This window comes from Curcuma longa, chromosome 11, assembly GCF_044706935.1.
Source record: "Curcuma longa cultivar G26 ecotype Majalengka, Jawa Barat chromosome 11, ITB_CL_G26_1.1, whole genome shotgun sequence".
Classification (NCBI taxonomy): Eukaryota; Viridiplantae; Streptophyta; class Magnoliopsida; order Zingiberales; family Zingiberaceae; genus Curcuma; species Curcuma longa.
In genome coordinates this window covers 598,635-612,123 of record NC_133871.1, presented here as the reverse complement: position 1 = coordinate 612,123, position 13,489 = coordinate 598,635, and the positions used below count along the sequence as shown (strand labels likewise).

At 33.8% G+C, this 13,489-nt stretch overlaps 1 protein-coding gene across 1 annotated transcript in view; it reads right to left on the bottom strand.

Moving 5' to 3' along the window:
- Positions 1-513: 513 nt before the first annotated feature.
- LOC141840688 (DNA polymerase lambda) overlaps positions 514-13,489 on the bottom strand; it is a 56,146-nt gene continuing 43,170 nt past the window's right edge. Inside the window, exons 9-14 of the mRNA XM_074728738.1 lie at positions 12,528-12,616; positions 5,085-5,175; positions 1,847-1,927; positions 1,671-1,738; positions 947-1,031; positions 514-873 (exon numbers count right to left, since the gene is read on the bottom strand). Of these exons, the coding sequence (XP_074584839.1) occupies positions 775-873; positions 947-1,031; positions 1,671-1,738; positions 1,847-1,927; positions 5,085-5,175; positions 12,528-12,616 (513 nt within the window). The 3' untranslated portion in view covers positions 514-774. The remainder of the gene's footprint in view (positions 874-946; positions 1,032-1,670; positions 1,739-1,846; positions 1,928-5,084; positions 5,176-12,527; positions 12,617-13,489) is intronic.

Genomic DNA, 13,489 nt, shown 5'->3' with positions numbered 1-13,489 from the left:
ATAAGTGATCTCGAGATCAAGATGTAAAGAGCGTTTTTTTGTAAAATAATAATAATAATAATAATATATTCGTTTTTTGAAGAAGTGTCACACTAGGAGTGCAAGAGCTGTGAAATAGGAAAAGTCTTGAACCACATTATTATTTTTTATTTAATTCTTTTCTGTCATTTTAATTCCCCTGCTTAACTTTTTTTAATTATATTTATTTATAGTTTTGTATTGTAAACTACACAATCTCTAAACACACATCTCACTCTTAAATTTTGGGTTGAGTTTTTGAAATAAAATAAAATAAAATTATGAAGGCATATGAGGGCTATTTTCTCAGTAACCTTGTGTGGTGACAATTTTTTTTCACAGCCTATTAATCCCAATTCATTTATTTTCTCAGAAAAGGCATATGAGAGCACACAATCTCGTGATGTTAGATTGATAAGCATTTGTAGGGCCTACACATTCTTTTTTCTCATGCTTTCATTTGGTTGAATGCTCTATTGCATGACCTTTGTTCACATAGGTTTCTTCAACCTTAATCTACAAACTGACTACATTTTATCAGTATCTTCTGCATGTTTATATGCAGCAATAACAAAGCAAGGATTTTATGCATCATGGAGTCCAACAACATGATAATCCAGATCCAAAAGGGGACTCCCCAAAGGGCAAAATATAGTAGTGGTGACTATTTACATGGTATTCTTCGATACATGTCCAATAAAGTACATATAGCCCGCCAAAAAGAGTCGGCACATGTAGAAAACCCTAAGAGAAAATTCACAGATTCCTCGCATGAGGTTCCAGCCAAGGAAAGTCAAGAACATCAAAAACTTCCTTTTCTGTATAACAAGTTACCCTGGTGTTGGATTTCCTCCCCTGGGAAGACAAAACAAAGTTAAAGCATTTACTTTCTCCTTTTTGCAATTTATAGGAGGTGAACTGTCTTTACTATCTTTCCAGCAGAACCCTGAGTTGCCAAGTACAGTCCAGTGTCATCCAGTCTATATCCTTTTGATTCTGCTAACAGCCTCAACCTGGCCCAGGTTTATTTAGTAACGAGATGGTGATTAAAAGAACCAAAAAAACAGATGGGCATAATTGTTTTTTATTCAAGGAAGAATTTAGGCATTTACTCATGCGAAACAAGTAAAAATACTTCCATGTCAATTTTGCCAATGACCATCAGCTGATAAACTCATGAAGCAATCCTATGCCCCGATGTTACTTAATAGTTTTGTAGGTAGCAGTGTATAGCATCTGGGATTTAGTTTACTTTGTTAGATAACAAAAATTTGCTTCAGATGCTATTCCAAAAAGTGTTTGCTTCAGATGGACCAGAAACCATTGATTTTTATCCAAGTGAGATATGTGATGCTGTTGCATGTAAGCCGCACTTCAAATTAATGTCTTTTCTTTGATTCGAGCAAAAACTGAACAGCCTTCAAGTGCGAGCGGAGACAAACATTTGCATGAATTACTTTTTGCGCTGAAAAAACATGTAAGTCTTAATGTTCAAATCTCGTTCATCTTAGGCCAACAAGGACAAGGTTGCAGATTTGAAGATACCCAAGGACTTGATATGAGCTTTATCTATATGTAGTTTTTGGTGCAGAACAGGAAGCTATATTATTCAATAATGATTGTTCATATGAAATTCATAAAGAGATGCTTACCGCCTATTTAGTACATCATTCCCGGTCCATGCAATTAATCCAAAAGCATATCGATCCCTTGGATATACCTGCCGGCAAAAAGTAAATTAAAACATAGCCATCTGGCAAAAATGCATAGGCATATGGGGAAACAATTTTAAGTAATTTTTTTATTTACAATATTTTTGTATCTTTACCTTCAGATCAATTCGATGTCGCAATTCTCTGTCAGGATATGTGCAAAGACCAAAATATGTATCAACCCCTGAATCAGTTCCCTATATTTTTTTTAAGTTAAATCAAGATAAACAAATCCAAATCTCCAATAACAGGAAGTATGAAGTAGTGGAACATAGAATTTTGAGAGTTATTGCTTGGTGCTATGATTTGATATCTGAACTGAAATTTAATATTGAGAAACAATGTTCATAAGTGCAGTGTTGAATGGGGAAAATTATTAGGATTATTGCTAATGTGGTTGGTGCAACATGGGGATAACTATTTTACAAAGAAACTAAAATTCTCTCATACAAAGAAGGAAACTCACAAGAATTTTACAACAATTGAAGAACACCTAATGGGTTTGAGAGTTCTTATAGAACAATAAAATATATTTATTCTTTTAAAAATAACCTATCTCCTAATTACTTGGTAAATAACTAATCCTCATAAACATAAATTCCCTACTTTTGTTTGACTACTTCAATGTAAAAAAAAACATAAAGTATTAAATCCATCACAAATTTACCAATTTTAAAAAATTTATTTTGAACTTTAAAATTAACAAATGTATAACAAACATGTTAAAATTACAACAAATCTACCATGGCCATTAACATTCTGTCAAATCTTTGTAAATGTTGAGCTGATATGATACCTACTTATCAAACCATCCATGTAATGTGCCACATCACCTTCCCCAATCAAAAAAAAAAAACCAAAAACAAAAAACAAAATCAAGAAGGCAACATAAATGCTGGAACAACTAAATATCAGATTTATTTGTATACCACATGGTTCTTCAACACAAATGTCTTTACTTTAGCAAGGAGTTTACTCTGAGGTCAGACTAGAAGTTTGATTGGTGACATGGGTACAAAAGGTGGGTGACTTGACAAATAGGCAAAAAACCAAATCAACACTTTTTTGATAGAATTTAGTGTTGTGATATATTTATTGCAAATTCAACAAGTTTGTAAATGATTCATTAAAAAAATTAGAAGTCTGATAGATTTAGTAATATACCATAAAATTTAAAGCTTCAAGATCTAGAACTCTTAATTTAAGCTTTCCAATTTTAACTATCTTAACTCTTAAATTAAAACTGCATAATTCTACTCAACGAAGATGTTTGTCAGCATCTTTCTTTCTTCGGATGTTTCCAAACATAAGGAGTAATTGTATTGCTAACTTTGTTAAGCATAGTACATTGGTAATCTTTCCCTTTTAACTCTTCCAATGGCTATCTGATTCTTGATGCCTGAATTTCAAAATCAACATATTGTCTAATTAAAAAAAAACACTAATACTTATATAAGTTGGTCAGTTAAATAAATAAACATGAAATCAACTTTTTTTTTTACATTAAGAGAGGTAGAATAAATGTAAATTCTTTTGAAGGAGCCATTTTTCATGAATATGTTGATGCAATTGCAGAATATCATGATGCATCTTACATACATCACTTGATGGATAATATAATTCACGAGATATGTGTAGAACATATAGAGCAAGTGATCACAAATAATGGTGCCAATTTAAGGAGGGTTAGAGAGCTATTGGAGTAAGAGCTTCCAACATTGTTTTATGATGACCACACACACTATATCAATTTGACAATGACAAATACAAGTAAACTCAATATAGTGAAGAAGGTAGTAAAAGATTTGACGATGACAAATACTACAACTAAATTCAATACAATGAAGAAGGTAGTAACAAGATGAAATTTATTTATAAGGAGAGTCTATGACTAGGACAACTATGTTTGAGATTTACTTTCTTCTATTAAAGTCATTGTCCCAGAAAAAAGTCAAATTGAAGATTGTTCACTTTTGAGGATTATGACGCCTCTCGACACTCTAACCATGTGATTGGTGCGGTCGAGAGAGGGGTTGAATCTCGATCGTTCGCATTTTCGTTCGTTTCGATCTTTCTATCATAGGAGAACTTGCAGTGGAATTAATAATAACAAGACAACACAAGAACACGGGGGATTTACTTGGTTCCCAACTTCCCAGGGTTGGTACTCCAAGACCTATGTACAAGAGGCGTCCATCCACTAGCATATTTCTTTTCTGGAACTTTTTCGGAGGCGGAGAAACCCGTCTTACAGTTTTAATTACAAGCACAAAAGATTAGAAGATCAAACACGACTTGTAATAATAAAACAAACAAACACTTTGCCAAGCCGATCCGAAAGTAACTCTAACACGTACATTAAACTATTAACTCTTAACAATGACAAATGTTCATAGCATATGTTGGTTATTCTTGAGCACTACCACTGCTAGTATTCAACTACAATGCCCACCAAGAAAAGCCAGATTAGTTGGTTGTTCGCAACTCTTATAAACTAATGCAAGTATGAGCCCTGGAGGAAGATTAAGTGATAAGAAGTGAAAGGAAATGGAAAGATTAAACAATCGGTAATGGACAGCTAGTAACAATACAATACTAGTTCCCATGGTCTAATCAAAGAAAAAACCAGAACACAATATTGGAAGGACATATCTTCCTGACCTACCTTTACCTAGGTATGAATGTAAGCTATATAGGGATGTTTAACATAATAGTTTTCATCTCAAGCAGAAGTTGATCAATTTCAGCTGTTATGGTATGGGGAGTTAATGACCCATTATTGGATCAACTTGGCCTTGCCAAACTATTGCATCCCTAGATGCTAGATTTTAAATTTGTTAATTTTAGGCGTAATTACAAATTATCCATCTTAAAACTATAGCACGGAATAACAAAGAATTTGGAAGTAAATAGCATAAGTCTAAGCATGGTTAATTGGCTTTCTATTATTCAAGAATGTGGCCTCAAAGATATTTGACCTTGTTACAACTTGCATTACGAAGAGAAATCTTACAAGGAGAGACTAGTGCTAAGTTTTTTGCCGTGAATGAATAGAAATATATAGAAATACAGTATAAAGAAGAAACATGACAACTTTGTAACAAGTCTGCAATAATCAGGGAATGTATCTTGTGGAGAGGAGAGTTTAGATATATGACCATTAAAAGTGGCAGACTGAGGTAAAAGTTCCATGTTACAAACAATTTATTTTTCATTGAAACATGTAATACCAAGCAGTCAGGTAGCTGAATTAATGCTATACTCCTTATGTTCCATGTAAAACTAAACAAGTGTCCTTAATAAATAAATAAATAGATAGAGATGTAGAATAATAAAAATAGGAAAATCACTTGCCTCAGTGCTATGTATGCTAAACACCAAGTCTTCTCTCAAAAATTTGATGTCCTTCAAATATTGAACATACCTAAGTAAGAATCCTTCATGGCTGGAAGATAAAAAAAGGTTTGATAACTGCATAAACTGTACCATTTAAATACAAACAAACAAATAATGAAAAACTATCCCATTTTAAGTAAATTATATCAACTTTGGTATACTTCATGGAAGGAATTTTGTCTGACCATGTTACTGCTCTCAGTAAAGCAATGGCATTTGCTAAAAAATCTAGGTGGCCAGTGGGGAACCTAGCTTGCATAAAAGAACAATATCATGTTGTATTGCCAGCAGCAAGATTCTTGGACATGTCCATCTAAAGGTCCATACAGAAAATAAGTATGAACACAATTAACAGCAAAAGAAAAGGAAACAGGATAGAATAAAAAAGATAAACTTGGCATGTTCAAGACAATACAATTTGCTCATATGCGAATTGAGATGTCAGACAGATTCTCAAAACAAATGACAAATACAAGAAAGATGTAAGGTGAAGGCTAGTTAAAAAATATATATACAAATTCTAAAATGGCAGATAAAACAACTAATCAAGACAAGTGATTTGAAATATATTTGGTATCACTTAACCAACAACAATGTGTACATGACATTAAAGTGCCATCAGATTCTTGCATCCACTAATAACAAAACTTCTGAAATAAATCAGATAAATAAACAAATAAAGGTTAGAAAAATGGTGAAGCCACCGCAAAAAAACATATAAGACATTCATCCATAAAATACTTTATAAAAGGTTTATAAAAGGTTTGAACTATGTTGTCTCAAGGCCACAGTGAACCAAAATGGGTGTCACTCATCTTCCACTATTTTCATCTTCCACTATTTTGGTTGTCTCAAGGCCACCATTGCTCTAAATAAGACAATATTGCTACTAATATTCATAGTCTTTAACTTTCAAGTCACTTTCTTGCATCCACTAATAACAAAACTTCTGTAATAAATCAGATAAATAAACTAATAAGGGTTAGAAAAATGGTGAAGCCACCGCAAAAAAACATATAAGACATTCATCCATAAAATAGTTTATAAAAGGTTTGAACTATGTCAGACAGTGAACCAAAATGGGTGTCACTCATCTTCCACTATTTTTGGTTGTCTCAAGGCCACCATTGCTCTAAATAAGACAATATTGCTACTAATATTCATAATCTTTAACTTTCAAGTCACTTTTAATTAAGTAGTGCTCTTTGTCCTATCTAGTGTCTACTCCCAGGTCAAATTAATTAAATTTGCCTATGGACAAATCCTGATATCCATATATCTTAATCTAATTTTCCTATTTTATCAGGTGCACCAAACTTCCCTCAAATAATAATGTCCTTTTATTATAATAATTTTATTTTTACAATAACACATCTTAGAATTCTTATTTTTCTATTATGTCAAGTTTTTTGCTTTCCTTTTAATCTAAGGAGCACTCAAATATACCCATATGACTCTATAAGATCTCTTTTTGGCCACAAAATCCTTATTATATTAACATTTTTCATTGATACTGTTAGAGTAATTGGAGAATATAAAACGAGAAAAGATATAAAGGAATAAATTCTTGTGTATTGTTTTGTTTGCCAAGAGGCTACATTTTTTATACACCTATTACATTCCTAATGTGTATGATTCGTATCCATATTTTCTATCTTATTTTGCATTTATTTCCAATATTACATGTGCATATTTACATTTATTGCTAGCATTTCCATGCATTTTCACTTTATATTGATAGGCACGAAGATCTCGGCTTTTGGATGCATTTGGAGACGGAGAGCATCATTCCAGCACTATACATGACCTATTCGTGGCTCATGCCACGATCGTGTACCATACTTGGAGGCAAAAATACACATCGGAGCAACAACACGAAGCCCAAGGCCAAACACAACCTGGTCGTGCCAGCCGGCACGGCTATGCCAGACGTTGCTCCCTCCACCATTTAGTCCAGTGAGCCACACGCCCCGGCTGTGTTCTCCAACACGGTCGTGGCGCACCAAGCCGTTTTCTCCCTAAAATAACGAATTTGGTTGGAGACCAAGCCACCCTCAAAAGCTATAAAAGGAACCAAGAGGCTCTAGCCAAAGGACATTGAAGAATATGTGGGTTTGTGACAGAAACCCTCCTTGGGAGAGTTGTCTTGCAAGGAAGTGGAGATTGCGACATCGCCGAGGAGCGATTAGAGTTCTTTTGAAGACATCATTGAGTTCTTTCTAAACTTAATTTGTATTTTCCATTGTAGAACTATGTCTTTGATTTATAATTCTATCTCCATGGAGTAGTCTCCCTAATTCTAGGATTAGAGAATAACGATGTTGTGTTCGACAAAATAAATACATTGATCCTTGTTTTGTTTATGATGCGTATGAATTATGATTGATTCTAGTTTGTTTCTCTTCATCCATCGTTATTGTTGGATTCGACTTAGATAGCAATCTCATCGGAATAACCCGAGGGATAAACCCTAGCTGTAATCATTGCATATAAATATACGATCAGATCAATAGAGAATAGGGGACATACTTATCGGCGAACCCTATTCTCCGACCTCTAGAACCGACTTGAAAGTTCCTATCACGAAGTAAGGGTATCATCTAGAGGTTCATGGAGTTTCTAGTGACAGGAGTTTTCCTTGAAAGCGACCGGAGCACGCTACAACGAAAATTGTTAAGTCTTTCGAGGCTTTCACAATTTTTCATAAAGCTTAAAGGGTCTACCTCAATCTACCTTATGAGTTGCGATTAGGATAAATACATCGGTATTTTTTTTTTCTCCACCCCATAGACACATTTGATTACCTTTGGATGAATCTCTTTATAATCATATGTTGAGATAAAAGACATTGCATTCGTCAACATTTATTATAGTGAAACTGAAACCCTAGGATTGCCTTCCAAATTAGTTTCTCACCGTTTTCTCTCAATATCTTTTGGTTCTTTACTATAACATATTTTTTCTCAATCTTCTAGATAATCTACTTCGTAAGTATTTTGGTACTCAACACACAGTCTTAGTAGACGACAATCTTTTATTACTTAACACCGTGCACTTGCGGTACGACCCACATCAATTACCTAATCAACAATAATAACAAAATTCTAATTAATTTTTTTTACTTATTCTAAAGATTTATTCTAACAACTAATTTGATTTGACGGAGTCATTGGATAATTCTCTTTTATGTGTTAACACAGCCATATTAGGTACCTCTTTGTTGAGCAATAATGTAAAGTTCTGAACCATTACTTGCACGCCATGTAGGAATTGTGAAATGGTTGGCTAGAGAAGGAGAGAGGGGGTTTGTGTGTGTGTGTGGGGAGAGGGGGTCGGGGAAAGTGTATAGAAAACACAATGAATAGTAGGCATGTATATGATCGAGAATATCAATTATATGCAATATGAAAAAAAAAATTCATGTTGTTTGAAGGCCCCACTCCTATTGCACAATCTAAAATGTTTAGTGTGTCACCCTTGTAATAATCCACTATTATCACCCTAATATAAAGCAACGGGATAAACCTCTATAACTCAAGGTTTTACACCCTTAAAAGAAAACACCTTGACCCAACTGTGGAGATTTCACAAGTTATCAATGAGCTAGACCATAAAATCAATACAAATTCAATCTCACCTCTTTCAAAAGATGAAAAATGAAAGATTAGGGAATTAGTAAACTACTAAGAGCTTTAGTTGCATGAGATATTTAAGTCTTCAACCTTTGATTCAAGCTTTTGGGTTCCTTTAGGCACTTATAAATGATGAACTTAAGAGAATTAGAAAGTATTCAATGAGTGTTGAGTGCCCTAAAAACCTTTTGTATCCAAGACTTTAACGTGCACATTTAGTCGCCTACAACCAATTGAAAAAAAATCCTTCGGCCCATTGAATTGCTCAAAGTCGAATGTTGGACTCCAATAACTATGACTTAGTTGATTAAAAAAAATCCAATCAACTAAAATACATTCAATTGATAGAAACCCTTTCAACAAATTAAATAGAAAGATTTTTTATCCAATCAATTGTCAACCTTGGCTAGTTGAGTAGTTGACATCCATTAGACTACCAACCATTAATAGTGAGTTTATCTGGAACATTGGTAATCACTCCTTACTTAGCCTATGACCTATCATAAGCCTTTGCAAGATTAAGGACTTGAGCCCAATTGACCAACATGACTTTAGAACACCCCAATGTTGCAAGACTTAAACAACCAAAATCCTTGCTAGCTCAGTCATAACCTAGACAACCGCACATCATTACAATTTGCATTTACATTCACATGCAATCACCATATAAGGGTCACAGTTTTCAGTCTTTAGCTCCTTAATTCAGCCTCCCCACAACACCTTAATTTGTACTGTATACGCTTGAGTCCACTAAGCTCCATATCCACTCAATAATGGATCGATTGCCCTTAAGTCCTTTGAGTTCCTACCAAATCCCTTTTGAGTTCTACCTCTAGTCATTTTCTCATCTACCATTCATCATCTTCCCATCCTTTGGCCACCATCTCTTCCTATCACTCGCACCAACGTAATCACACCATTTACATATCCTCATCTGCCTTCGGTCATTAATTTTATTGTCCATCTTTGGCCACCTCACTATATTTCTTTAGCCATCAGCCTCCAACCCCTCCTAGCATGTTTCTCCAACAATCTTGACACCATCACCCCACACCCTTTAATTGTTTACCTTCGACTTTCACCTACCTCCCACCAACAGCCAACAGGGCTTGTCAACACCACTCTAACTACCCCAAATCTCAAATAGCTAATGCCTACAACCCCTACAAGTTGCCATAAGGCCTTTTCATTCTCTCTTGCTTTTCTTTATCATTTATAATCTCATGTTCATTAATTATTGCAGAAATTAGCAATTGTATTATCAGATTTCTTCATACAAATATAATTGCTTTACTATTATTATTTATTAGTAGATGGCAACTATATGTACACATTGTAACAATTGCTTTACTATTATTATTTATTAATAGTTACTTTTTAGTTTCTAATAGAAAGATGTATTTATGATTGTTGTGATAGTTATGCAATTAGGTCGGTCAATCAAGGTATGTTCAACTAATTAGCTTCTTTGAGTCAATTCTTGGTTTGATATGCAATTTGACCAATTCATCCACTAGTTCATCCAACAAACTAGTGGAATTCGACTATAAATCCAATCATCGACCAAATGAACTAGTTACTTGGAGCTAGTTACTTGGAGCCATCTTCCCCTTCTTCCATGTTTCTCCAACAATTTTGACACCATCATCCCACAATCTTCAATTGTCTACCTTCGACTTTCATCTACTTCTGACTAACAGCCAACAAGACTTGTCAGCACCAACTCTAACTACCCTAAGTCTCAATAACTAATGCCTACAATCCCTACAAGCTGCAATAAGGTCTTTTCATTATCTCTTACTTTTCATTTTCATTTATAATCTCATGTTCATTGATTATTGTAGAAATTATCAATTGTATTATTGGATTTTCTTTATCTAGATATAATTGGTAGATGACAACTACATGTACACATTTAACAATTGCTATTATTTATTAGTTACTTTTTAGTTTCTAAAACTAAGATATATTTATGATTGTTGTGATAGTTATGCAATTAGGTCGGTCAATCAAGGTCACTTCAACCAATTAGCATCTTTGAGTCAATTCATGGTTTGATATACAATTTGACAAATGCATCCACTAGTCATTCAACAAACTAGTGGCCCAAACCCAAAGGTCTTCGGGTCTGAATTCGACTAAAAATCAAATCATTGACACAATGAACTAGTGACTTGGAGCCATCTTCCCCTTCTACCATATTTCTCTAACAATCTTGACACCATCATCCCACACCCTTTAAATTTTTACCTTCGACTTTCATCTACCTCTGGCCAACATCCAGCTTGTCAACGTCTCAAATAGCTAATGTCAGCAACCCCTACAAGCTGCAATAAGGTCTTTGCATTCTCTTTTTCATTTATAATCTCATGTTCATTAATTATTGCAAAAATTAGCAATTGTATTATCAGATTTTCTTTATATAAATATATTAGTAGATGGCAACTACATGTACACATTTAACAATTGCTTCATTATTACTATTATTTATTAATAGATACTTTTTAGTTTCTAAAACTAAGATATATTTATGACTGTTGTGATAGTTATGCAATTAGCTTGGTTAATTGATGCAGAACAACAAAGCGATCCACAGGATGTACAAGTATTAAATCGAAGCTCGTTCAGAAATCTATAGTTGGTTATTGGGTGGAACCTGTAACAGCGAAGCTCAAAAAACATCGTTTAAAGCCTTTTCAACGGCCCAAAAGCATTTGTCTTTTTTTGTTATCTTTTGTCGAGTTAGGGTTAGGGCGTCTTTCATATATTTAGGGTTTCAATTATTTAAACATCTATTTAGATTTTTAATCAAGACCCAAATGATATTTCCATTCTGCGAAATCAATAGATTTTAAAAGATTATTTCCAATATCCGTCGTCGAATCAACGAGATCATATAGCTTGCACTGCGTCATTAACCAATTAGCTTCTTTGAGTCAATTCTTGGTTTAATATACAATTCAACCAATACATCCATTAGTCCATCCAATAAACTAGTGGCCCAAACTAGAACGTCTTCGTATTTGAATTCAACTATAAATCAAATCATCGACCCAATGAACTAGTGACTTGGAGCCATCTTCAATGGTAACTAAATTGTGATTATACGTGTGTGTGATGTGCAATTCGACCAATCCATCCACTGGTTCATCCAAGGAACTAGTGGCCTAAAGTTTTTGGGTTTGATTTTTAGACCAGAAATCAAATCATTAAACCAATAATCCAGTGACTTGGAGCCATCTTCAATGGTGACTAAATTGTGATTATACTTGTGTGTGTGGTATACAATTCAATCAATCCATCCATCTAGTTCATCCAACAAACTAGTGGCTTGAAGGCTTTCAGGTTTCATTTCTAAACTAAAAATCAAATCATCAAACCAATGAACCAATGACTTGGAGCCATCTTCAATGGTGATTAAATTGTGATTGTATGTGTGTGCACAAATCAAATCATCAAACTAATGAATTAGTGACTTGGAGTCATCTTCAATGGTGACTAAATTGTGATTATACAGAACAAATAAAGTCCTTTGAAAATGAAAATTTACATTGCATCTAATTGTGCAACATCTTCAAGGACACTACAAACATCAGACATGATAGGAAAGACAATGCTGTTTGAAAAAATAAAAAAGAATATTGGTCTCTACTAGTACTCGTGCACCAGTTATGGTCCAATTTTTGCATCATATTTGGTCTAACTTAGGAAGGATACAGATTTCAGTCAAGTTATACAGAATAAACTTTATTGGTATTCAATATAGTACCTTTCACCATCAGGATGCGTAATTACAATGTCCAAGTCGCCACAAGATGCTTTCCCACGTCTATATGATCCTCCACAAACAATAATCACCTGCAAAATCAAAATGCTTCACTTAGGAATGAATATTACCTAAAATTGACGAGTGAAGATAACCTAAGACTGTGATTTAGTGCCACCACTAGACAATCATTTCCAATTGATGACCCTACCAAACCTAGGACTTGATCAGCTCTCATATTAACTACAACACCCTATGCACATAAGAGAACAATTAACTTGATAAGTCCAACATTCATCTAGAATGCTTAGGCAAAGTTGAGAAAGAATAAATCCAAGTCTAGTCTCTCCTCATTATGTCACAACTTCTCAAATTGGAGTGTCATAATTTGTCTAGCAATTCAACATCTTCATCAGATTTTTGTATTTTATAAAATTAAAAAAAAAGGCGGGAAACCATCACTGAAGTAACAAGGAAAAAGGCACACTCACTAACTCCATAACATAATTTAACAATACTCTTTTGGTTGTTTATCATGGGAAACATGACCATGTATATTCCTAAAAAATTGGTTGAAAATATTTGATATATTATGAGATATGATAACTTTATCATATCAAGTTTCCATAAAAGATTACTTAGTTTTTAGAAATTTTTTTATTGGGATGATTAGTTTTAGTTTGAAAAGGAAGAATAAGTTGTGTTATCAATCTATAAAAGGGCGATATAATCTCATATATTGGAGAAATTTTGAATTAATACAATTTTCTATTTTCTTCATAGTTTCAGAGCAAGGTATTTCTGTATAATCCACCTCAGTATTCACAATCTTCTCATAAATGTTATTATTTGGTAGTATTGGTACTTGAAGCTCCTCTCTCAGAGTATGTATTTCAACAAGATAATATTGGAGATATTATTGGCGATCTTCTCTATAAAAAGGTGATATAATCTCATATATTGGA